Genomic DNA, 25,017 nt, shown 5'->3' on the forward strand with positions numbered 1-25,017 from the left:
TGTCCCTGCTTTTATTTATAATATGAACATGTCACAACACAATATAAAAAGTGATAGTAATTGTATGGCATGTATTGCTTGATGTTGGCGGCATCTTGCTCTGTGGGCTCCCCATCAATTCTAAACATGCAGAGGGATTCAGTGTCATCATTCATGCACATCGTAATGTATATGCAGAATGTGCGACAACAAACAGGTTAGGCAGCTCTGATACAACATGCCCAGCGGTGTCTTTTAATACTGGTACAAGTGACTGATAGCATGTTTTGATAATATGATAGTTTTGCTTGATAATCTTGCTAGTTTATGTTGATAATGACATAGCATTTTAATTTATTTTACTTCATATCTTATTTTCAGATTGGATCTGGTTCCTCTCGTCTTGGAACAGCAGCAACTATTAAAGGTAGACATTATCTAAGTTGAAAGTTGCCTGTGACTTTCCATTTCATTTTTGGATGTAATAAAGATAACTGAGTACTATATATTCACATGTAATTAAAAATCATTCTTGAAATTATTTTGTAGATGTAATATGTATCTTACACTAAGAGTTACTTGATTTAAATTTGGGTTCTCTTTTCATCATCCGGATTTCACAAATGTATTTGAACATTTGCATTACATTGCAATTCATAAGAAACTGCCTTGCCTTGAAGGAAAATACTTTGATGGGTTTTGGTGAAGTTTGCATATAACTGAGTAATTTAATGTGAAACCTTTAAATTGGAGTTCAAATGAAATAGTAAAAAAGAGGGAAAGTGGTTTTTTGTAAATCTTATATAGCCTTTTACATACACTATTTCAGATGAATTTTTTTACCATATACTTTTTTAGGGGAATTTTTATAATTTTCCCTGGGAAGGAAATTTATATTGCTGCAAGTTATTATAACATAATTTGTTTCTTTTTAAAAAGTGCATCTTTTTTTTTTTTAAGTGTGTCTTTTTAAAGAAAGTTTTATTAGCTAACAGTATGAAGCTTTCTTTATTATTTGGTTTATAGTGCTGTGAGAATAAAGATGTGGTCTGATTGTCCATGATGCTTCCTATTAGTTCAGTGCATCATCCATTATTATAACCCCTGGTATACAAAAACTACTCTAGTAGGCATCATGTGGTAGTATAGTATATAGTACGCTAGAGCAGTTGCTATCCTTTCTTGTTATGCCACACTCTGCAGCCTTTACTTTTAATGTAATGCTTTTACATGTTTCTCTTAACTTTGTAGGAGATACAGACACCGCTAAGACTTCTGATGATATCAGTTTAAGTCTGGGCCAGAGCTCTAGTCTTTGTAAGGAAGGAAGTGAAGAACAAGGTAAGAATACTTCACACTGATGTTATATATTGTAGTGGCCAGGATAAGTTCGTAGAATATGCCACTCACGTTTTGGCAGAAGTTTATAATAATTCAATATGATATTTTTAAGAAATATTAAAATAAATTAACTAGGATAATAGTAAAACAATGTTATAAGTACTTTTAGCTTAATGGAATTCAATTACACATGTTCTGCCAAGTAGACATGGAGAGAAAAATTTTATGAGTCTGTGCCTTGGAGTGAGTATGAGATAGGAGGTTATCTGCCAGTCTGTAGTGTGTCAGAGCATCTTGCCTAGTTTAGTAACCTAGTAAAACTGTTATTTTCCATCTATTATGACCTCTAAATGCCAATTGCTCCATATCTTGCCCAACAGTATATTTTAGTAGAGAAATAAGTTGCTTTTGGACTTAAAAGAAACTATGTCTGCCTCCAACATGGTACTTCTTATAGCAGATTTTTAATAAAAATTTGGTTTTTAAATGTTTTTTTCCTCCTACGTATTCAATTCCATTATAAATGAGTATTTTGGATTTAATGGAGTTTTTTTTTTTAAGACCTGCTACATTTTTATGTTTCATTTTTAATTTTCAGACATGAAAGGATGGATATGTTATCCCATTTCCAAATGGAGATTATCCCAAGTTACATAATCAGTGAGACAGAAACCCATTTCCCTATTTCTGACCTGTTGTTTATTAGCCGATGTGTGATTTTGGGAAGGCAGACAGGCTGATAAATTTTGTAATTAAGTACAGGAAATTTATGAAGTTACAAATAGATTACTGAATTATGATATTTTCTTATTAATTTAATATTTTATCCTGGTCCAGTTCTTATAAGCATGTTTTATTCCTGATACTTGGAATATAAGTTTATTGTGTTGTAACTCTGCTTTCTAGAATTGCAGTATCCTGTCCTTTATTTGCTTTTGTGGACAACTACTGCTGACATTGCCCTCTCCCTCTAAAAAAAACTTCTAAACATATACTGTATAATATAGAAATTATTTTCTTATAAAAGGCTAAGATGAATTGATTAGTTTGAGAATTACAGTGTCCCTTTCTGTGATATGTAATCATCAGAATGTCTCAAAAATTACGTAATGATCTTGGGCTAGTGCCACTGCTTTTAGGGTCATATTTCTTTATTTTGTATCTGGAAAGTACTATACTTAAGAATTTTGTAGTACATTGGGTTGGGAATTACATGCACACAGACCTCCCATGCAGATACATATTGACATAGATAGTGATGTCTAACACTCACTGAGCACACACTATTATTTAGGCTAGAGGTCAGTAGACTTTTTCTATAAATGGTCAGATAACTTTGTAGGCCATATGGTCTCTCTCGCACCTACCCAGCTGCCATTGTAGAGTGCAAGGAACCATAAACAGCACATAAATGGGTAAGCGTGGTTGTGTTACCCTAAAACCTTATTCAAGAGCAGGCAGAGGGCCAATTTGGCTCCATGGGTCTCAGTTTGTCAGCCACTAGTTTAGGTCTTCTTTTAAGCATTTTATATGCATTCACACCATTAATTGTCACTGTAAGCATTTGCTGTTAATAATATGATTCTCACATTACATATAAACATATTATGGCTTAGAAAGGAGTTATAAGAAACTTCCCCAAAGTCACACAGCTACAAAGTGGCAGTCCTATAATTGAAATCTAGTTTGGTTTTTTTAAAGATTTTATTTATTTATTCATGAAAGACACGGAGAGAGAGGCAGAGACACAGGCAGAGGGAGAAGCAGGTTCCCTGCAGGGAGCCCGATGTGGGACTTGATCCCAGGACTCTGGGATCACACCCTGAGCTAAAGATGGATGCTCAACCGCTGAGCCACCCAGGTGTCCCTGAAATCTAGTTTTGAATCATGCTTTTAATTGCTATGTTACACAACTTTTATACAGTTTAGGAACTTCTATCATTTTAATATGATAACATTTAACACATAGATAACATAGTTAACAATTAACAGATATTATTTAGTACTCATTATATGGTCTGAGCACCATTCTGAGTACCGGAAATAAATCAGTGAACAATCAAAAAATTCTATCTTTATGTGGCTTCCATACTACTGGTATGGAATCATACCAGTATAAATCAAATATATATGCAATAGAAGGGACAGAAGATAGGGAATGGTGGGGGCTGGGGAGTGTTTAAGTTTAAATAGAGTGGTCAAGGGAGGAAAACCTTGCTGAAAGCAAAGACCTGAAGAAGGTGAAGAAGTGAGCTATCAGGATATTCAAGGGGGTGGGGAGAGAGGCTGCCTCTAAGTAGAAGTAATACTATTGGCAAAAGTCTTAATGTAATAATATGCCTGTCAGATTTGAAAAATAGTGTGGTTGATGTGAAGTAAGTGAGGGGACAAATCGTATAGTTTTGTAAACCATTTTAAAGATTGTGGTTTGGGGTGCCTGGGTGGCTCAGTTGGTTGGGCATCTGCCTTCAGCTCAGGTCTTCATCCTGGGAGCCTGCTTCTGCCTCTCCTTTGCACCCTCTCTTTCTCAAATAGATTTTTTTTTTTTTAAAGAAAGGTCATTGGGATGCCTGGGTGGCTCAGTGGTTGAGCGTCTGCCTTTGGCTCAGGGCATAATCCCAGATTCCTGGGATCAAGTCCCACATTGGGCTTCCTGCATGGAGCCTGCTTCTCCCTCTGCCTACATCTCTGCCCCTCTCTCTCTCTCTCTCTGTCTCTCATGAATAAATAAATAAATATTTTTTTTAAAAAAAGATCATAGTTTTAATTGCCAGTCAGATGAGGAATTGCTAAAGGGATTTGAGCAGAAAGAGTGTCATGATCTCAATTACAGTTTTATAGAATCACTGTAGCTTCTATGTTGAGATTAAAAGGGGCAAAGGCTGAAGCAGTAAGCTCAGTTAGCAGATGATTGCAATAATACAGGGCACAGATCAGGGCAGAAGAAGTAGTCTGTGGATAGAAGATAATCAATGAGAGGCTATGTTGATGTTGATGGCTTTGGATATATTATGTGAGAGAAATAGTACTCATGGATTACTGAAAGGTTTTGGGTTAAGTGATGGGGAGGATGGGAAGAGGGAAAACTGAGAAGGAGCAGATTTAGGAGCAGGGAGAGCAGGGAGGAGGGTAAGATAGGGAGTTCAGTTTTGAGCATCAGTATGAGATGCTGTTGGACTTCTAAGTAGCAATAATTAGTAGATAATTAGGTAAGTCTGGATTTCAGGTAAGAAGTCTGGGTTGAGGTGTTAAATTTAGGAGTTTTCAGTGTATAAATACCAAAAAAATCTAGTCTCTAGTCATGTCAGCTGTGGGTTGGCTTATGATGAAGTTCATAAACTAAGTGGGCAAGCCTGCATGGTTAGCCTAGGTTAGGTGTCCTTGCTAGGTGTCCTGGCTGCCCTGATCCAAATTTGTTGGTCGTGGCTATGATTTGGCACCACCTAGTGGCAGATGCTCATTCTCGCTTCATTATCAGTTAGGGCTCTTGGGGTCCTCTGGCTGGTTTGGGTTTACTGGACAGTGATATTTTACTTGATTGGCAGGCAGTTAGTGATTAGTTGGCACTCATCTTTGTATCAACATGATTCAGAGTGATTGAGAGTGAACCAACGATGTAGGGATGTGTGCTCTGCTTTTTTACTTTTAAGAAGGGACTATCTATCATTTCCCTCTCCAGTTGCACTCATGTCTTCCCTACGCAAAATCAGTACTTCAGCCTATTCCCATATGAGTGTGGGGGCTGGGTAAAAGATGGAGGAACCTAGATACAAGTATTTCTGAATTTTAGTTATCATGGGACCAGAATACTGGATGAGAGAAAAGAGGGAGTGTAGATGTAAAAATGAGAAGCTGCTAGGATTGAACTTTGAACCACTTCAGTTTAATAGGTGCAGGAGACTGAGTAGGAACACCAGGTAGGGCGCAGACGACCTAGAGTGTTATATCCCAGTTTTTCAAGGAAAGTGCAGTGCTCAGCTTTGTCAAACGTTGGTCATAGACCAGGTGATACGACTTGACCATGGGATTAGCAGGGCAGAGGTTGTGGGTGACTTTGATGAGCATATTCATGATGGGGATCAGAATTAGAGGAGGAGAGCTGAAGAGAGTGAATACAGACTATTCTTGGTAAATTTGTGTAAAGGGGATCAGAGATGCAAGGTGTGAAAATCAGCAGGGAAAGTGAGGATAAAGGAGAGATTTGGATTTTGTAAGAATGCATAAGAGAACAGCTTGTTTTTTGTAATTGATGGAGATGATCCAGAAGAGAGGAGGAAAATGTGGTTTTTGTTTTTGTTTATGAAAGGAACATATGTTAATTTTAGAAAAGATGGTTAATTTGAGGAAAATAATTCATACTTTTGGCACTGAAATAACTTGGTTTTTTTGGTGTATCACTTTTTAAAATTATTTTTGTATTGTGCTATAATTCATGTACTGTAAAATTCACTCTTCTAAAGTGTACAACTCAGTGGGTTTTTTTTTCTTTGTAATTTTACACAGTTGTGCACTCATCACCACTGTCCAATTCCAGAAGATTTTTATCACCCCAACAAGAAACCCATACCCATTACACTCCCCATTTCTTCTTCCCCCAACCCCTGGCAACCACTGATCTATTTTCTGTTTCTATGCATTTGCCTACTCTGGATATTCCATATAAACGGGATTATAGAATATGTGACTTTTTGTGTCTGGCTTCCTTAGCGTGTTGTAGCATGTCAGGATTTTATTAATTTTTATAGCAAAATATATTGCTTTTAATATTCCTACAAACATATGCAAATATACTCTTAATATTCTTTTTAACTCTTATAGATTGGAACCATACATCTTATATAGTACTGTCATTTTCACTTAAGTATTTTCTCATATGTAATCTTTGAAAACATTTTTAGTACCTTTGTGATATTTTAATAGATAATTTATTCAATCTTTTTTTTTTGGACATTCTCATACTTAAAACTTTAGGTTTTAAGAAGTTTTCTAATAACCTGAAATGAACAATTTTTTGCTAAAACCTTATGTATATACCTGATTTTATCCTTTAGCAGCAATTTCTAAAAATAGATTACTGATCATGAGTGAGTATACTTTTGGAAGGCTTGTGGCCATATTGTTAGATTGCTTTATAGAAGTTACACCAGTTTGTACCATGATGAACATGCGTTTCTTATCCTAATCACTGGTAGCAGTCATTGAAAAAAGAAGTTTAATTGGATGAAAAAATAGTATCTCTGTGTTGATTTGAGCCTCTTTGACATTGTTATCAGTAAGAAAAATGTCTAAGCAAGCATAGTTACTTGAAAATTTCCTAAAACCACCTAAGGTTCTTCCTGACATGATTAAATCTTTATGGTATATTTAGCAACATTGAGTAAAGTACATATATTAAAGTTATTTTGGGTATGTCTTTTTAAATGAAAAACTTAGTTTCTGGTTTATTAATGTCTTAGAAGGGAATCAGTTTTGATTATTAGCATTTTTTAAAAAAAGTCTTGTGTGTTAGAATTAGTGGTTTTTAGCTACTTGTTCAGTTAAGTTCTATAAAATTCATGACTTTGAAATTTGAATATCACACTTTTCATAATTTTTATGAAGGTTATAGAGTTTTTAGAAATAGCTTTACAATTTAATACTACAAAAAGTAAATACAATGCTAAATTTTAAATTTTGGTATTTAGAGATCTAAGAACTAAATACAGTGGCAGCTGTTTTGGAAATGATAAAGAACATGTATTTTACTTATAAAATTGAAGACTTTAAAACATAAGATAGAGCCTGATAGGTCATTTATAAATCATTTATGTGGTACATTCTAGAGTCTGTTTCTCAGTTTTTAATTATTTAAATTTAGTCCAGATTTAGATTTTTAAAAAGTTACACACACAGTTTTAATAATTCATTTTTATTGTATATTAATCTTTGGGAGAAAGATATACTTTTATTATTGAGATTCTCCTCGGAAGAGTCTTGCTTGACTACAGAATCTATCATTGTATTATTTCTATGCAGTTATAATAAATAAGATAGTAACTTTTCTTTTTATTGAACTAATAGCAAATTCAGCCATCCTTGTCTGTCAAAAAGTATATACAAAGTCAGCTATTATGCAGTTCAGTTGCCAAGCTGTATTTCATGATAAATTACCAATGTAGATAGGTAGGTGGATTTATTTATATCTGTATACATAGTACATACAGTAATTCAAGTCACTAATCACTGCCTTAAGTTGAGAGTTAAAGGAATAGTCTTATAGATATATAAGGATAATGTAGTTTTTCATGAGGCATTTTGTAATTGTTGCATCAATGATGAAAGAGAAAATGCAGTATTTTGCTCCACAACTATTTTAATCTTTCGGTCATTGTGAATAACAAGATCTTATCAGGTCTTCTTGGGGGACTGTTCAGTTGTCTGTCTTTCTTTAAAGATTTTATTTATTTATTTGAGAGAGAGAATGAATGAAAAAAGAGCACAAGCAAGGAGTTGAGGGATGTCAGGGGGAGAAGCAGACTCCCCAGGGAGCAGGGAGCCCAATGTAGGGCTCCATCCCAGGACCCTGGGATCATGACCCAAGCTAAAGATCGACACTTAATCAACTGAGCCATCCAGGTGCCCCCTGGAGAGATTACTTCTAATAAAATCTTTAAGAAAGAAAAAATCCAGGGCTATTTTAAATATAATCTTATGTTGCCTCTTATTGTTGATAGTCTATGGAACCTTTTCTTTGGCCATTCGAGGATTTGGAAGTTCAGTTCATTCTGTCAATAGAATGCTTTCTTTGTGCAGCTATGAAATAGAAATCAGCTCTTTGGAATGACAGGCCAACTTTTATTCAGTGAGCTACTTGGGAAATTGTTTTTCCTCGATTTATTGTATGCTGTGAGTTCTTTCGATGGTTAAATGGTAGGGAAAGCAGATGATAGATGTGTGTTAACATTTTCAAATGTGTGTTTGAAACAGATCTGGCAACTGATCGGAAGCTCTTTCGTCTGGTCTCCAATGATTCCTTCATCTCCATTCAGCCTTCCTTATCCTCCTGTGGACAGGACTTACCAAGGGACTTCAGTGACAAAGTGAGCTTGCCAAGTCACAGCCATCACCACCACATTGATCAGTCTCTGTCCAATGCCTGTGACACAGAAGTAGCTTCTCTTGTCCCTTTACACTCACACTCTTACAGGAAAGATCACCGGCCACGAGGTGTACCACGGACTTCTAGCTCTGCTGTGGCTTTTCCGGACACTTCACTGAATGACTTCCCTCTCTATCAGCAAAGACGAGGCTTAGATCCAGTTAGTGAGTTAGAATCTTCCAAACCTCATTCTGGATCCAAAGAATCCTTAGTGGAAAATTCTTGTTTATCTGGGGAATTTCAGCTCATTGGTGAGCTTAAAAGCAGTAATTCTCAGCCACCTACAAAAAGTGGGAAGAGCAAACCTCTGAAAGCAGACAAAAGCATGGATAGCCTGAGGAGCCTCAGTACACGGAGTAGTGGGTCAACAGAGAGCTATTGTAGTGGAACGGACCGCGACACCAACAGTACCGTCAGCAGCTACAAAAGTGAGCAGACCAGCTCGACTCACATAGAGAGCATCTTGTCAGAGCATGAGGAGTCTCCTAGAGTAGGAAAGAAAAGTGGTAGGAAGAAAGAGTGCTGTGCTGACCCCGAAGACAAGAGTAACTGTACCAGTGACAAAAGGACTAGCAGTGAAAAGACTGCCTTGGAAGTGAGTACAAATAGTGGAGTTCAAGAGGCCAAGGATTCCAGTACCTCTGATGATATGCACAATCAGAGACGGCTCAGCACCTCTGCATCTGAAGAAGCCAATAAAAACCCCCATGCAAATGAGTTTACTTCACAGGGGGACGGACCACTTGGCAAAACTGCTGAAAACAAAGAGGAGCAGAGTGATAAGCCAGCTGTTTCAATGGACTCCAAAGTTGGGAAAGAGGGTGGTGGCAAACAGAAGGAAGGGGACGTACGACCTAAATCCTCTAGCTTGATCCACCGAACAGCCTCTGCCCATAAGTCGGGCCGGAGACGGACAGGAAAAAAGCGGGCCAGCAGTTTTGATTCAAGCCGGCATAGGGACTATGTTTCCTTTCGAGGTGTTGCTGGTACAAAGCCACATAGTGCTATATTCTGTCACGATGAGGACTCTAGCGACCAAAGTGACTTGAGTAGAGCATCAAGTGTTCAGTCTGCCCACCAGTTCAGCAGTGATAGCTCTTCTAGCACCACTTCTCATTCGTGTCAGTCTCCTGAGGGCAGATACAGTGCCCTAAAGACCAAACATGTCCCTAAAGAAAGGGGCACTGACTCTGAGCATGTACACAAAGCCCATTTGGGTCCTGAAGGAACTGGCAAAAAGCGGACAACACGTCGGACTTCCAGCACAAATAGTGCCAAGACTCGGGCCCGGGTGTTGAGCCTGGACAGTGGCACAGTGGCTTGTTTGAATGACTCCAATAGGCTGATGGCGCCCGAAAGTATAAAACCTTTAACCACTTCAAAATCAGATCTTGAGGCCAAAGAGGGAGAGGTGCTAGATGAGCTATCTTTATTGGGCCGGGCTTCCCAGTTAGAGACAGTCACTCGGTCTAGGAATAGCTTGCCAAGCCAGGTGGCATTTCCTGAAGGTGAAGAGCAAGATGCAGGCAGTGGAGGTAAGTAAATTATAGGAAGAGGTTTCCTCTTCAATCCATTCTTCTTGATTAGAGTAGTACTTACTCATATATGCTTTGTGCTACTACCCCTCCTTCCATGATGTTAAGAAAATAAACTTTCTTCCGTGTAGAAGGAGATGGTAGTCTCAGAAAAGGTTTTGGTCTGCACACTAAGAAAGTTTTTTTTCAGGTGTATTATTTGAATATATCAATTTTTTCTTGGCCTGGAGTTTTCCTAAGTCAATTGCCACCACCTAATGTTTTACCAGGAATAATAAAAATCCATTCTCTTCTTGCCTTGTACAACAGTAGTGACAACAAAATGTAGAAATTTATTAGGTCACAAACCATTTATAGTCATCTCGTATGTGGCATGTGCCACTGAGCCTTCAGAATTAGATCACTTAATCTGTAATATAAGATTTTTCCAAATATTACTTTATCTCTGACTACACGCTTTGAAAACTTGTGCTTCTTTTTTGTCTCTTTGGTTTTTTTCCTTGCTTACTCAAGTATCAGGCATTAACTTTTTTTTTTTCTTTTAGCTTCACACTTAAAGTTTATTAGATTGATGTTTGTAGTTTATGTTGGCATTTAGTGTCCATCCGTGGATACATGATACTCCCTATGAAACAGTGATGGTGTTTTGTTTAAAGTAATAGTTTATTTATTTGAGATGTATGGGAAATTGTGTGAAATTTAGTGGGTGATTTTATGTTGTCAGTGTGTTTTGGCTATTTTATTTATTTCAGAGCTGTTTTTTGCTGTTTTCTCCTACCCAGAATAGTAAATTTATTCTGTTGTGCTTATTATGGAATCTGGTTCTTGAGAGGATTGAAAGAGTTCTGGCATCTTCTGTTGGTGCCATCATGAGCTTTTTTTTTTAATCCGCTGCCCCATTCCCTATATTCAAACTTATATCTTGTAAATATTCTCTTATTTCCTTTGGTATTGTTTCTAATAAAGATTAATTTGTAATTGGAATGTAAAAAAATGATCTTTAGTACCTAAAGAAGAAAATGTTCTATCACACTTAAATATAATTAATTATATCTGAAGTGATTATCACCATTTGGTGACAATATAGTAATTAGATTCCCTTGAACCTTTGATGATATAGCTATCATTTTGTTTTTTTATAAAAGTCTTGAAATGCTTTTAGTGATTTCTCACACAAATCATACCACAAATGTTCACGACATGGAAGAAACCATTGGGTTTTAAAATATCGTTTAATTTTTCAAGATGTCATTAAAATAAACTTTAAGAATGAACATGCTATGGCAGAAAAATACTGCTGTTCCAAATACTATGGAAATTTAAATACTAAAAAAAATATGTACAAGAGCCATAGTAAGTCCTTATGTCTTTGTATTTAAAATGTCATTTCCTTTCCACAGGGAATATGAGGTGTCCTGATTTGTAGGAAAAGTTACATAGAAGGTTTTATTTATTTCTTGGTGCAGATCTTTGACTAAATACAAGCCCTTATTTTTCCATATTCCAGGTTTTGTCATCTTCTGTGTTCTTGTATTTAAAAAAATAAAAACATGTCCTTGAATATTAATAAGAAGCAGATAACGAACTCAGAATTTCCACATACTTCGATGGAATAAACATGACTTTTTTTTTTCCAAAGGAAGAACATTGTAGGGGTGGTTTTTGAGTTTCATTGTGTTTAGAATGAAATAAGAGGAAAACTAAACTGCTTAAATGTGTGGAGAATTTATACTGAGTTGGTTTTTATCATTTATTAGGGTTTTTTTTTTGGGCTTTGGGGAAGATTGAAGGTAGTGAGAGGGGACATGTTTTGGTTCTCATTTTAAAAATTACATAAACTGTCAAGTAATTGGTAAATATTTGTTTATATTAGAATTAATTGCTACAGTCCTTTCTGGAAATTTAGAAGAGATTTTTCTAGGCTGTTCTTACATACCATACTCCTAAAATGTATCAACCAAACAAGATACTGCTTGACCATTCATATGGCCATACATAAACTGTAAACAGATTTTATTCTCATGAACTTGGAGGTATTGATGAGTTTTCCAACGATTTGGTTTTATGTTTAAGCTGAACAATGTTGGCAGTGTGGCAGGATGAAATCTAGAAAGTGTACTTTAAAGTACTAAAATCAAATACTCTAAGACAAGAGGTGATCTAACATGATGACATGAACTTGGACACCCTTGCCCACATGTATGGGCTCCACTGTAGGAAAGCTGCTTCTCTTCTTGAAGCCTCAGCCTCCTCATCTCACAGAGTTATTGTGGGGATGGAAGGAATTGCTATATATAACATGCTTAGACACTGCCTGGCATGTGGGAAATGCTTAATAGTGCTACTCTTTCTATTATATAGACCAGTCTGTTATGCTCCTCAAATGTATCCTGTCCTTAAAGTAGAAGAAAAAATGATTAAATAGACCTATATTAGAGATTTCGAATCAGGCCATTGTGAAACTCGACAACAGTAAAAGTAAGAATATCGGTATTCCTAATTTCTTATATAATACCAACAGAAAAACATTAACATCTAATCTGGTAATGTGGATTTTAATCTGATTTTGGCAACAGTATGTTGTATAACTTACCTATTGATATTCAGTCACAAGTGATTGTTTTCATAGGACTTTTCACCAATAGTCAAGTGCTTCAGTTAAAATTAGGTTTCATCAGTTTTCCTGTTTTGACAGGAAAAAAGTTTCAGGTGCAGACTAAGGCATTTTCTCTTGTTGATCTCTTTTGCATTTAGTTTTTCTTTTATAATTGTAAAGCATGGCTTCAATAATTTGAATATTTCCTAATATTTAAAGGAAAAAATACAGATAGTTATATATGGTAGAAAAGTGTCTTGTTTTGTAGCCTACTTTTAAAAAACTATTTTCTTTTGCATTTTCCTTAATTTACTGCATGAATCAACAGATTAAAAAGAACAACCAGAATGGATGGGTTTATATTTGCTCTATTCTTTGTAATTTTTTTCTGAATTTCTTAACCTCTGTTTTTGTGTTCAAGAAAATTATTTTAAATATAATGTTTGGGCCCCTATTCTATAAGCATGTAATAGGATCCTATTATTATTACTTTTGTGTTGGGAACCAAAGATAATCTTTTGTCAAGGGAATATTAACTTTATTCAAAGAAAAACCAAATCTCAATAAATAATTTATGAGGGTTTGTGCCATTTGTGTAAATTGAAGGTCAGTTATTTGAACCCAGATATCATTGAACCTTAGAAATACCACTGAATAGGCAAGAACATAAGAATTAATGTTTTTGTACTTTACTAATTAGAGGGACTCTAAATTCTAATATATTAATTTTCTGATCCGTCAGTCCACATGGCAAGTTAGAAGCAACAAATTAGTAGAAAGGGATTGGTGCTTAGAAAGGCTGAAGTAACGACAGCAGCAGGAATGCACTAACATGAAAGGAGAAGCTAGAATGACCACACAAATAGGGTGGGTCATTAAAAGCAGGGGCAAATTGTCTTTTTAATTTGATAATGTTCAAAGGACAGTGTGGGATCATAACTGAATGCTGTATTGTAGTACAATGCTGTAACAAATGCATATGCAGCTGACCCTGATTCAGGGAAAGGTTATATTAGTTTATATGGAGAAGAAAGCTCAGGCATATAAAACAGAGAAAGATGCTCATTCAGTGTAGTAAACAGATTTGGATGCTTCACTTACTTGGAAAAATTATCTTCTCTTAAAGCACGATGAAGAAAAGATATTTTATTGATGTGGCAATTAAGATGTGGAATTATAGAATTCCCCAAACCAGCTCATGCCTGATTTTGTGTCATAGGAGCAGACATTACAGTATTTCTCTTTCTTAGCACCAAAAAAGTTCTGGATGAGGAATCAGTTACATTTTAATACCACCTCTAATTACTAACTGGATACTCTGGGAAGTCATTAAATATGGGCCTCAGTTTCCTCAGTTATAAAACAGGAATGATGACTGTCTAGGTCTGTCTCACCATTAACTGTCAGATTCTAGCGAGGTTATATCTGTAAAAGTACTCTGTAAATTGTAACTTTATTATAAAAAGTAAGATACTGATTTGTTAAGGAAATTTCCCTCTTCAGATGGATGTCACTTCAAATATATATTCTTCGCTAATGAATTACCCCTTCTTAGATGAATCTCTAAAAATACATGCAAAATAGTTTGAATGCAGTTTTCTGGGAGGGGGTCTGTATCTTTCATCCCATTTACAAAGGATCAAAAACATTAGGAGACACCTCTGCAGGTAAGTGATCCTGAAACTAACTTTTAGGAACTGTTGTGTGTATATCATGACTCCAGAGTATCATTTGACTTCTTGAAATATTTTGCCTACCCATCTGTATTTGTTTGGGATTTTGGAAGATATCAGTGGGATGTGCAAATCTCTCTGACTCAAGACACAGCTAATCCTTTGTCATTGGTTGCTGTTGTTTGTTGACTTACTCAGAAAGTAGAGTAGTCCTTTAAAATGTATTCACAGTTTGAAATTGTTTTAATTCAGAACGAATCCTTCGATATGTTGCAGTAGATTCTCAGTGTTCTTTGGCCTCCCAGAAAATGACACTGATGAGTATTTGTTTTTATTTTAGAACAAAATCTTGGCATGCTGGTGTTAGCATCATCCTTGGCTGACATGGAAAGTAAGAAGGGGAAAGATATTTAGATCAAATGGGTTTCAAGCATAAACTTAAACTATATCTTTGAAAAAAAATTTTTTTGTAAAATCATTTGAATGTTTATTTCTTCATATAGTAACTTTATATTCTTAAATATAATAGTTTTTATCTTGAAGAATATTTCCATGTATTTCAGGATGTCTGCATATATATTTTATTTTTCTGAGAGATGTGTGTGTGTGTGTATATGTATATATATATGGGTATAAGTATAAAGATACTTTTCTCATATATATATATATATGCTTGTTTGTATTTTCATTTCTCTTTAAAGTCTCATTTCATAATAGCATTTGCTTCTAATATGTTTGAGGTACCAAAACCCAATTTTTAATTTTCACAATCGTTCCAAACTTTTTCCTATAATAAACACTTCCCACTGAAAATAACACCTTTCTTGAGTAGTTTCATCTAAATTTTTATTCATTTAATAGCAACTGAGCTATCACCAGAGGCCAGTCACGACTGTATACAGTGACTAGACAGTAACTTATTATATTTGAACCCTGGTACTAAGCAGTCAGCTGTATGATTTACATGTGGTGTCTTTTTCTGTACCTACCTACAACTTTCCAATTTTTCAAATAGAATATGGATAACCCTCACCTCCTACCTCCCTACATTTTGCTCTTTTATACTCCCCCATCCCAAAGTACTCATTGCCTTTAATACTCTTCCTGTTTTCATTCACAGAGTAAAATGAACTGATAGTCTGTGGTTTCAGCATCCCCAGTATAAAAATAAAGAGTTGTACTAAAACAATTCAGTATAGAATTTAGAGAATTTTCCTAAACTCATTTAGGTAAGTGGGAAGTACCTTCTGAGGTGGGAGGTATGTATTGTGGATTTGGTTTTCTATTTGATCTTTAGGAATAGATCAGATCATGTAGCTAAAATGTCTTAGGATCTCTGTGCCTTGTGCATGAATTGCCCTTAGGCCCCCAGAAAATGTTTAAACTTAATCGAATGATTGTTTTAATTCCTCAAAAGTGAAGAGCTAAAAATGATCCAGGGTTCTCTCTCAAACTTGTTGTGCTTGTAATTTAGTCTCTTGAAGTTTCTAACACTAAGAAATGATTCGTAAATTTAAAAATTAAAAAAATTAAGAGTCAAAATTGTCAAAAAATATATGTCCTTGAAAGTATTTTTAAATCTTTCTTGTTATTTAGGTTTTTTTAATCATTTAAATGTTTGTGGATTTTTTTCTTCCTTTACCTACACATGCTTTAAATTTAGTTGTACCCAGAGTGTTAAATTTTCGCTATTTGTATTTTATGCTCTTATTATTCTAGTTAATTTGATTATTTTGCCAGGAGGATACTGGGTTTTAAGCAATGTCAAAATGTCAGCTTCAAAACCAGGTTTTAAAGTGTTTTCTCTCTCCTGTCTGGTTCTTTAGTTCAAAGGTTTTTTGTGTGCTTTGTTTTCTTTCTCTTACAAAGTTAAAGGATTCAAAAAGTTTGTTATAATTGGGTTGTAGAAGTGAACTTTCATCAAGAGACTATAACTTATGTGACTATGTTTACAGCAAATTATTTTAAGTGTTAAAGACACTTTTCTTACAGCAAATTATTTTTATGAATTGCTTAGAGCAACTTATTTTAAGCTGTAAAGATACTTTTCTTTCCTTGGCACTAATAGAATTGGACCCCTCCTGGATCCTATTCCAAATAGAGATGTTTGGTATGAGTAGTATATTCCTCAGGGGGTATGGTTTAGTCTTGTTTGTTGTGATCATAAACTATGGCATAGTGTTCTCAGTTGAATGTGAGATCCTAGCTGCTGTTAAAGTAGTTGCTTTGGTAAACATTGAAAATTCTTTTTTTTTTTTTAAATTAATTTTTATTGGTGTTCAATTTACCAACATACAGAAAAACACCCAGTGCTCATCCCGTCAAGTGTCCACCTCAGTGCCCGTCACCCATTCCCCTCCAACACCCGCCCTCCTCCCCTTCCACCACCCCTAGTTCGAAACATTGAAAATTCTTTTAGCATTAGATATTTACACCCCTAATATTATAAGGACAACATAGGTAGTAATCATAACTCCATTTTAATACATTGTTCAGTAGATTATTATAAACTTTTGTCTTGAAATGTTTCCAAAACTATTGGATTAAGAGAGTAAGTAGTATTATGTAGTTCTTTTCCAGATGACAAAATGTAAATGGTGTGATAATAGCCTAAAAAAAAAAAAATTTCGTTCTGAAGTATCCAAAGAACATTTTGACTACAAATGGACACCTTAGTTTGTATTTTCATCTTATTATTATGGAATAACTGGCTTTTACTTAAAATTCACACCGTTAAGTCTTCAGTAGAAGGAAGATAGTAAAACTGTTCCTATTTCCCTTTTATTCTCAATATTCAATGATTACATATTGTTTCTATCCAAATCCTTCAGAGTAATTTTAGTTCATTTTATGGATTAAATTATTGTCCATACATTATATCTGGGTGAAGAATAAAAGTACCTAAACTAGATATCTAAAACTGGAGATAATGTATAAGTTTCTTAATGAAATGAATTGACCTGTAAATTTGAACAGTAGTTTCTTACACTAAAATAGAAATCTTCAATATAGGTTCATAAAATGTCTTGAGTTTTAAGAGTAATTTTAAATTCCATAACCTGAGTTAACCTTGCTGATGTCTAAGCCGTTAACAGGAATACCAGTCACTCATCTAAGTTTTGCTTGTCTTCCTGCAAGTCGCCTGTTTGCTTTGTTTTATCCTTTATCTAATCAATGACTGCTCTGCCAGTATGTTTTCTCCTTTGTAACAGTGCTGGTTGCAGTTTACTTCTGTTGAGGAGACAATGGTTAGGAGTAGGCTAAACACACAGTATGCTTTGTAGATTGTAGTGACAGAAAGATGTCCTTGAATTTCTACATCAGCATTGTCCAGTAGAACTTCCTATGATGATAGAAATACTCTGTATTGCCCCAATAATGGTAGCCACTAGATATGTAGTTTATTGAGCACTCGCAATGTAGTTCATGAATCTGATAAACTGAATTTTTAATTTTATTGAATTTTAATTAAGTTTTACAATTAAGTTTTAATTAAATAGCCACACATGACTAGTAGCTACCATGTTGGACAGCACAGGTCTAGATGACCAGGTTTAATGATCATTTGTTCTCACAGGCCATATGTAATTTTTGCATACGTGAGCTTTTGCATCACAAGTAACCTTTTTCACATTTTAAGTAATTTTCATTATATCGTAGTTAAACTGGAGGGAAAAAAACAAAAAAATATTAGCTCAAGGAGTCAAGTCTGATTTGGAGCCAAAGCCCCAACGCCTATTCTTATTTAGTTGCCTAACTTCAGAAGGTCACTGTAGCATATGAGCTGGGGGGAAAAAAAAACAATTGTCTTGTAATTTGTGACTTCTTACTGGCAGAAGCTTGCCAAATGAATAAAATAATTGTGTGCTTGTCATTAGTGCAATAAAAGGAAACGGTGCCTACATAGAAACACTGTGCCTTCTGGAGGTAGTGCGTACGTACATTCCTAATCATAATAGATTCATTACACAAAGAATATTCCCTGGTGGAGTCAGGGAAAGAGATACAAAATGTAAACATTAAAAAGCATGCTTTATTAGAATCAACATTCACATTGGTAGAAATGGCTATTGCTAAGCAGAATAATGATTTGAGAATTAGTAACTATGCTTTTCAGATGTCCAGAAAGCTTGCAACAGAACTGAAATCTGAATACAACAACATTCTTGGATTTGTAATCCTCTTCATACTGAATAGAAAAAAATGTGTTTGGAAAGAATGTTTCTGTACTAAGTTGTTTTGTCTTTATTCATACTTAGTATGAAAATATCCTTTGTTAAAGTCAAAAATCATTCCTAAAATATTTAGATCACAGTGTTTAGATCACCAGGAAGCAATTGTTTTAAATTCAGATAAGCATAATCTTACATTTTGTGTAAGAAATTGAAATCAATTAGAATGGTTTTATAAAATTTTACATAATTCGGTTAAGCCATAGTGATTTTGTCATTGTTGTGTATTTGGTTTTCTTTTGTACTTTATAGTTTTTGGATTAAATCAAATGTCTGTGCTTGTCATCTTGGTGATACTTGCTCCTGATGTCGAGGGGACCTGTGCTGGGGCATAGAGTTGAATAAAATCTTATGGAAGCAAAATACCTTACCTTAAGATATATCCATGCTGTCTTGAATTAAACACTTAAAAAGCTGCCAGAGTTGTGGCATAGGGCAGTGTGGGATAGACTATTACTTTACTTCTCAGCATCAAAAATGAAGTACTATCATTGCTTGCTTGTACTGTCTTCTTTTTTTTTTTTTTTTTAAACTCAGGCATGTTTTTTTTTTTTTTTAATTTTTATTTTATTTATGATAGTCAGAGAGAGAGAGATTGAGGCAGAGACATAGGCAGAGGGAGAAGCAGGCTCCATGCACCGGGAGCCCGATGTGGGATTCGATCCCGGGTCTCCAGGATCACGCCCTAGGCCAAAGGCAGGCGCCAAACCGCTGAGCCACCCAGGGATCCCCATTGTACTGTCTTCTTGACAGGAAATAATGCTCCATTCCTATTAGTTGGAACTAACAAATACGGTACTTTTGAGGTTGACTTTATTAAAGAGGGGAATAGAGTATTATGGGACTAATTGAGGCTTTTAGAGAAAGATTTAAGGCAGCAGAGATAATAAAATAGGAAATTGACTTTGAAGAGAAGATGGTGAGGCCAGATGCATCAAAAACATTTTTAAAGAAACTGTGATCCTTAAGTAATTGACGTGTGTTTTGTGTATTCCTTGATACGATAGATTAACAGCATAGGTATGAAAACCATTTGGCTCAATTAGACAAATCCTCTTTACCTTTGAGGGTGGGAAGTCAGGGGAAAGGCAGGCTCAGCTGCTATTTACATCTCTGACCTAGGCTCCTATTTGACCTAAGTCTATCTTGATGCAGCAGCACAGGCCAGCGAGGAGGCAGTATCCTTTCGCCGTGAACGCAGCACATTTAGGCGCCAAGCAGTACGGCGCCGGCACAATGCAGGGAGTAACCCTACCCCTCCTACATTGCTCATCGGATCACCCCTAAGGTATGGTATTTTAAAATTCCACCAAGCTTAGCATGCATGTTAACAGACCTTCTAACCTGTTCTGTCAGTCTGAAGAAAGCATTCAAATAAGGCTTTTCTTTTCTCCCCGGTTTCTCTCCTATGGTTTTTAAGTTCTCGGAGCTTTCTCAGCATGTCATCATGAGTCTGTTGCATTATGCATGCCTTATGTTGCACTTTTTCAACAAAATGATCAGATTGGTGTAGCAAATTTTAAATAGCAAAATTACTTTAGGGTGGTTATATAAATGTAAATAGAGGCCTTAAGTCAGCTTTTCATTTTTTTCCTACTCCAAATTAATATTAATGCAGCATCTTTTCCCCAACATCTTGACAGGTTAATAAGAACAAATATGGACTGAGTGGTGAGCTTGTTGAGGAATATAGATAACTGACCTGAGCTTGATAAACTAGCTATTTTATTTCACTAAAATATGTATTTTGCATTGCTTAAAAATTGGTGTCCTTTATTTCATAATACTAGGACCTGGTAAATTACATGGAACTAAATAAAATATTCCATTTATAGTAAAATATGGTCAATTGGATATATGTGTATGTATTTGTGTATATCTGTGTTGAATTTCTCAACTTCTGCATAGAACTGAAGAAAAAACATTTTTACTTTTCCCAATATTTCTAATTAAGAAGGCATCTATTTATAATATTGGGAATAGTTTTCCATTAAAATTTTAGTGTTTTATTCTCCAGTGTGTCTTAGGAGACAAAATATTTGTGCTCTATTTTAAGAATACAAATATGGACAAAAATGTTCTACTTGTGCTTGCTTAAGCAGCGCATGATGTCATATACTTTAATTCATCTCTGTGTTGAGAATCGCCATTACCAAATTATTTTCCTACATTTTAGTTTGACATTCAAAAGGAAGAGCACTTGATGACATAACTGCTGTTAATGCATGGTAGATTCCAAAAGCCAGACTTCTTCCCTTGATAAAATCTTGTTCTTGAGAGTAGCAAAATGTTTCCTTTTATATTCCCCTGGGATTTAAGACTTGCTTAAGACTTGCTTATTTTTCTGGATTTTACATTTTAATCAGGAACTTCATCTTTTGTAGGTCATGTTCCTAATTAATCCTACAGTAATACATAATTCTGTAAAAAGTAGTGTGGATTAGTTAAACTGACACTTAAAATATAAAAATGGGAAGGCAGCAGTTCAAAAAACATTTGGTCTAAAAACCTTTTCTGAACACTGTTGCTTTTTGTGAACCCTCCTTTTCTACAGTGCCTTCTCCTCTTTTCCTTTGCTCCCTGAACTAATTTTTCCTTCTGCTACTGGATTGGGGGTGGAGTCCCAACCTACAGAAAGAGCTCAGCATTTCATTTTATTTTTTATTTTTTCTAACCGCTTCATTTTGCCTCTCGAATAATACTTGCCTTAAACATGTTTGCTTTCTTACTCCATGTTGATATTAATCGTTTTTTTAGCTTCCTCCTTTTAGTCTTTACAAATCCTTTCATTCTTTGCCACAAATAAGCCTGCTGGATCCTACTCACCAAACAAATGCAGACAAATTACTTTTTTTTCTTTGCCTGGTGGAATATTAAAGAACTCTAGCCAGTCATGTAGAATTTTGTAGGGTTTTAAATACATCACCATTTAAATGAGGATATGGTATGAAGCTTATTTGTAAAGGGCTAATGTTAGAAATTTCAGAAAGTCTAGTAGTCAGCATGTAGATTTCATTAAGGTTTCAGGATCTTTCCAGTATAAAGGTTGCATGTATCTTAAATAGGCTGACTTCATCATGGATGAAGTAAGATAAAATTTAGTGTAGAGAAATTAGAAGAAACACCAATTTGAGAAAATCTTTTATTAATTGCAAAAATATTCAGGTAGAGAATACTGGTGTTAATTTTCAGTTTGACTTATGTAATAATCTCAACTTTAAGTAAATATAGGGTGACAGGGTCATGGAAGAGTTGAAAACTTGTTTGTCTAAAGGAAATGGAATAGGAGTAATAATAATTATTTATGTAAATACCTGTAAAATATACTAACTTATTTTAAACTTTAATGAATAGTGTAAGTGATTGACAGTCAAAGCAACTTGGTAAAATATGTCTCCAAGGATTGTGAATGAATCATAAATTGCTTCACAAAGGGAATTTGCAAATATTTTTTATAATTGTTAGACTATCCTGTTCCATAATTATTTATAAATGTGGGGTTTTTTTTCATTAAGTTAGCTTTGTAGGTAGGTTTTATAGACCTTGACGGTTCGTCTCAGTTACTAGAGATAAAAGCAAAGATCAATATTAAAAATTTTATGATACTAATATTGAGTTAGTTCCGTATTTATCTATTTTTATCAACCCAGATATGGTATCTTTTAGAATAATTAATGAACTGGAATGAAAAGAAAGTAGTGCATTTTGGGGAAGGGAAAAAAGATTTACTATATTCCTAGGTTTATTTTTTAAAATATTATAGGATTGAAAGATCTGGAGTCAAATAAGGTCATAGTAATAAAAACAGAATCCATGGTTAGAAATTTATAGGGACCATTTTGTGATGCTCAGGAATAAATCCACCAAATATTTGTGAACTGTGTTCAAGATACTCTTGAGTATTCTTTGGAATCTGGCAATTCATAAGAATAATGTGATCAAATTCTTAGAGTTTATTTTTTAGTTGTGGAGACACATACAAAAACAACCAACATATAGATAAGGCAGAATGTGCCAAATACTAAATAAGTGGTACAGAGGACGGAGACCAAGACCAGCTATATTTTTTCTACCATTTAAATTGGACATGTTAATTACTAAGATTGCATGTCAGTGATGCTATTAATAGGCAATAGTTAGACCTAAATTTCTACCTTTCCTTTTACTATGTTGTAAAATAGTACCTTTTCTCAAACTGGTAGTTTTGATATATAATTGGCACTGTAAAGAATATTAGTTCCTGTAAGTTATTGGTTAGATAAAGTACAACCTGCCCGGAGTAGTGTTCCTACCAACTTCTGCAAAAATGATAGACTTTGTTGTTGTTGAAGGATTTTGAAATCAGGAATTTAAGGGACGTAACATTTATGCCTAGCTTTTGATGTTCAGAAACTTGACAGCCACACAGATTTTCACTTGTTTCTTTGGTTTCTTTATTCTGGAGTTGATTTCTATGTGTTGCCTGTTATTTTGAAAACCTTTTTATATATTTGGATATGTTGAGGATTATTGTATTCTCAAATGTGCTCACAGTAAAATACATCTTTACTGTTATATACCACCTTTGACTTGAAGTGAAAAAAAAAAAGTATAGGAAAATTTGTTTGTTGAGTACATATCGTATAAAGTTCTTCTGTCTTCTGAATCAGAAAGGACCTAGTACTTGAACTACTTAAAGGTTTTATTCATTAGAATTTTCTCCCTTGTGAAATTTGGTCATTTATGTAAGGTTTTGTGGATAACTTTAGATAGATTTTTGAGGAAGAATAGCAGACTTATTATGTATGTATAGAAGATACAACCATATTTAATTAGTTTCCAAGATCATCTCTTGATTTATGTTGATTGTACAAAGATTCTACTCCAAAGAAGTTAAAATACTTTCATCATTACTTGCTTTAAGAAAATAAGTAAGCATCGACAAGTCAGCATTGTGTAGATTTCGTTTTTTTCATGGATTCTGTATATTCCTCTGCCCTACCTAGAATATATACTTTTCTTTGGCTCTAAAAGAAGTCTGAAATGTGAATGTTCCAGATAGTGATGGTTAATAGAACTTTCTGTGTGGTGGATATCTGTATAATTCACACTGTCCAGTGTGGTGGACACTTGTTACTAGCTCCTGCCCACTCTGGTAGGTTTTAGCTATGGCAGCCACAGGCTACTTTGTGTGGAGGAAAGGAACTAAGATTTGAGTTTAGGTAGTCACGTGTGGTTACTGTAGCAGATAGTGTAATTCCAGAGTATATTCTGTTGCCATAACCACAGGCTTTAGCAACATAAGCAATATTTTCTACTTAGTCTTTTATTATATGGTTACTTCAAATTACAGCTCTTTTCACAGTCTGTGCAGATAAGTTTGTTTTATAGGCATCATAGAAGCCATTGCATTGAATTCAAAACATTAGAAGTTGATACTCAAGAAAATGATAGAGTAATTGAATGAGGCTATCCTAAGCAGCATTCTTTTTTTTCTAAAAGTCTAATTTAATAACAATGCAGAGTTACTTTGAACCTCATGTAGAGAATGACATATAAGTCATGAGTTTCATTACTTTAAATTGAGTATTATATGAAGAACATTAAAATTCATAATATTTTAAAATAAACATCTAAAATATAAAATGAGTTAATATAATAGTTTCTTAATCATAGATTTTTAGATGATTTTTATAATTTTAATAAATGACAAAACAAAATACTAAGTATTTTAAAAAACTCTAAGATTTTAAAAAGACCGTAATACACCCTGAGAAATTACTGGTTTTCAAATTACTTTTAAGATTTTCTAAAATGATGGGTCCTTGTTATTGAAACAATGAAATGGATCAGAGGAAGGTAGTAGCATGTATATAGAGCCTGTGGCCTTCTTTAAAAAATATGTAGGCTTTTCACAGAAAAAATGTTTAATAAATTCATCACTCTTCCAGCATCCCAGCATCATTTGTATTTCACTTGGTGGAGTCGGTGTTTGTTACTCTGCTTCTCTCGCATTAGTTTGTGATTTTCCTTTGATTCAAAATTGTCACTTTGGTTGCATATGATAAAGATTCTTTGGTTCTCAAGTGTATAAAACCTTTGTTTTATTGTGACTCCAAGATGCCAGGATATTTGAAAGAGGAATTCTAAAATTCTTATAAAGGTTATAAATAAAAGTACATATTTAAACTGAAAAAGAGGATTTATTTGTCAGGGACCAGCTACAACCCACATATATTTAACATGCTTGTATTTCTTTGCTGCTTTCTTTGTCCTCGTACTAGAATTTTGTTGGCTTGCTGTGGGAAAAAGTCACAGATTGATTAGCTTACATGTACGTTAAATGTTTGCTGTGTTCATCACTATGAATCAGATTTCTAAGGACCAGAAGATTTAAGGGCCCAGTATAATCTGTGTATTTTACAAAGTTTGTTAGCTCTTTCTTAGGTTATGTTGAAAAAAAAATCAGGTTATGTTTCGAAATCAGTTTTCTATATTGACTTCATTCTAGCTGTTGTTTTTTTCTTTTCTTCCCTGTAATGTC

General features: G+C 34.6%; 1 protein-coding gene across 10 annotated transcripts in view; it reads left to right on the forward strand.

Annotated features, from left to right (window-relative positions):
• Positions 1 to 25,017, forward strand: part of PCNX1 (pecanex 1) — a 161,509-nt gene that overhangs the window by 50,690 nt on the left and 85,802 nt on the right. For 3 of the 10 annotated variants that reach the window (XM_072761860.1, XM_072761856.1, XM_072761861.1), the window contains 5 exons: positions 361 to 406; positions 1,231 to 1,320; positions 8,287 to 9,993; positions 14,603 to 14,653; positions 19,650 to 19,782. In XM_072761860.1, coding sequence (XP_072617961.1) covers positions 361 to 406; positions 1,231 to 1,320; positions 8,287 to 9,993; positions 14,603 to 14,653; positions 19,650 to 19,782 — 2,027 coding nt within the window. The remainder of the gene's footprint in view (positions 1 to 360; positions 407 to 1,230; positions 1,321 to 8,286; positions 9,994 to 14,602; positions 14,654 to 19,649; positions 19,783 to 25,017) is intronic. The other 7 variants (XM_026008502.2, XM_026008504.2, XM_026008503.2 and 4 more) reach the window with 4 other exon arrangements.

This window comes from Vulpes vulpes, chromosome 6, assembly GCF_048418805.1.
Source record: "Vulpes vulpes isolate BD-2025 chromosome 6, VulVul3, whole genome shotgun sequence".
NCBI lineage: Eukaryota > Metazoa > Chordata > Mammalia > Carnivora > Canidae > Vulpes > Vulpes vulpes.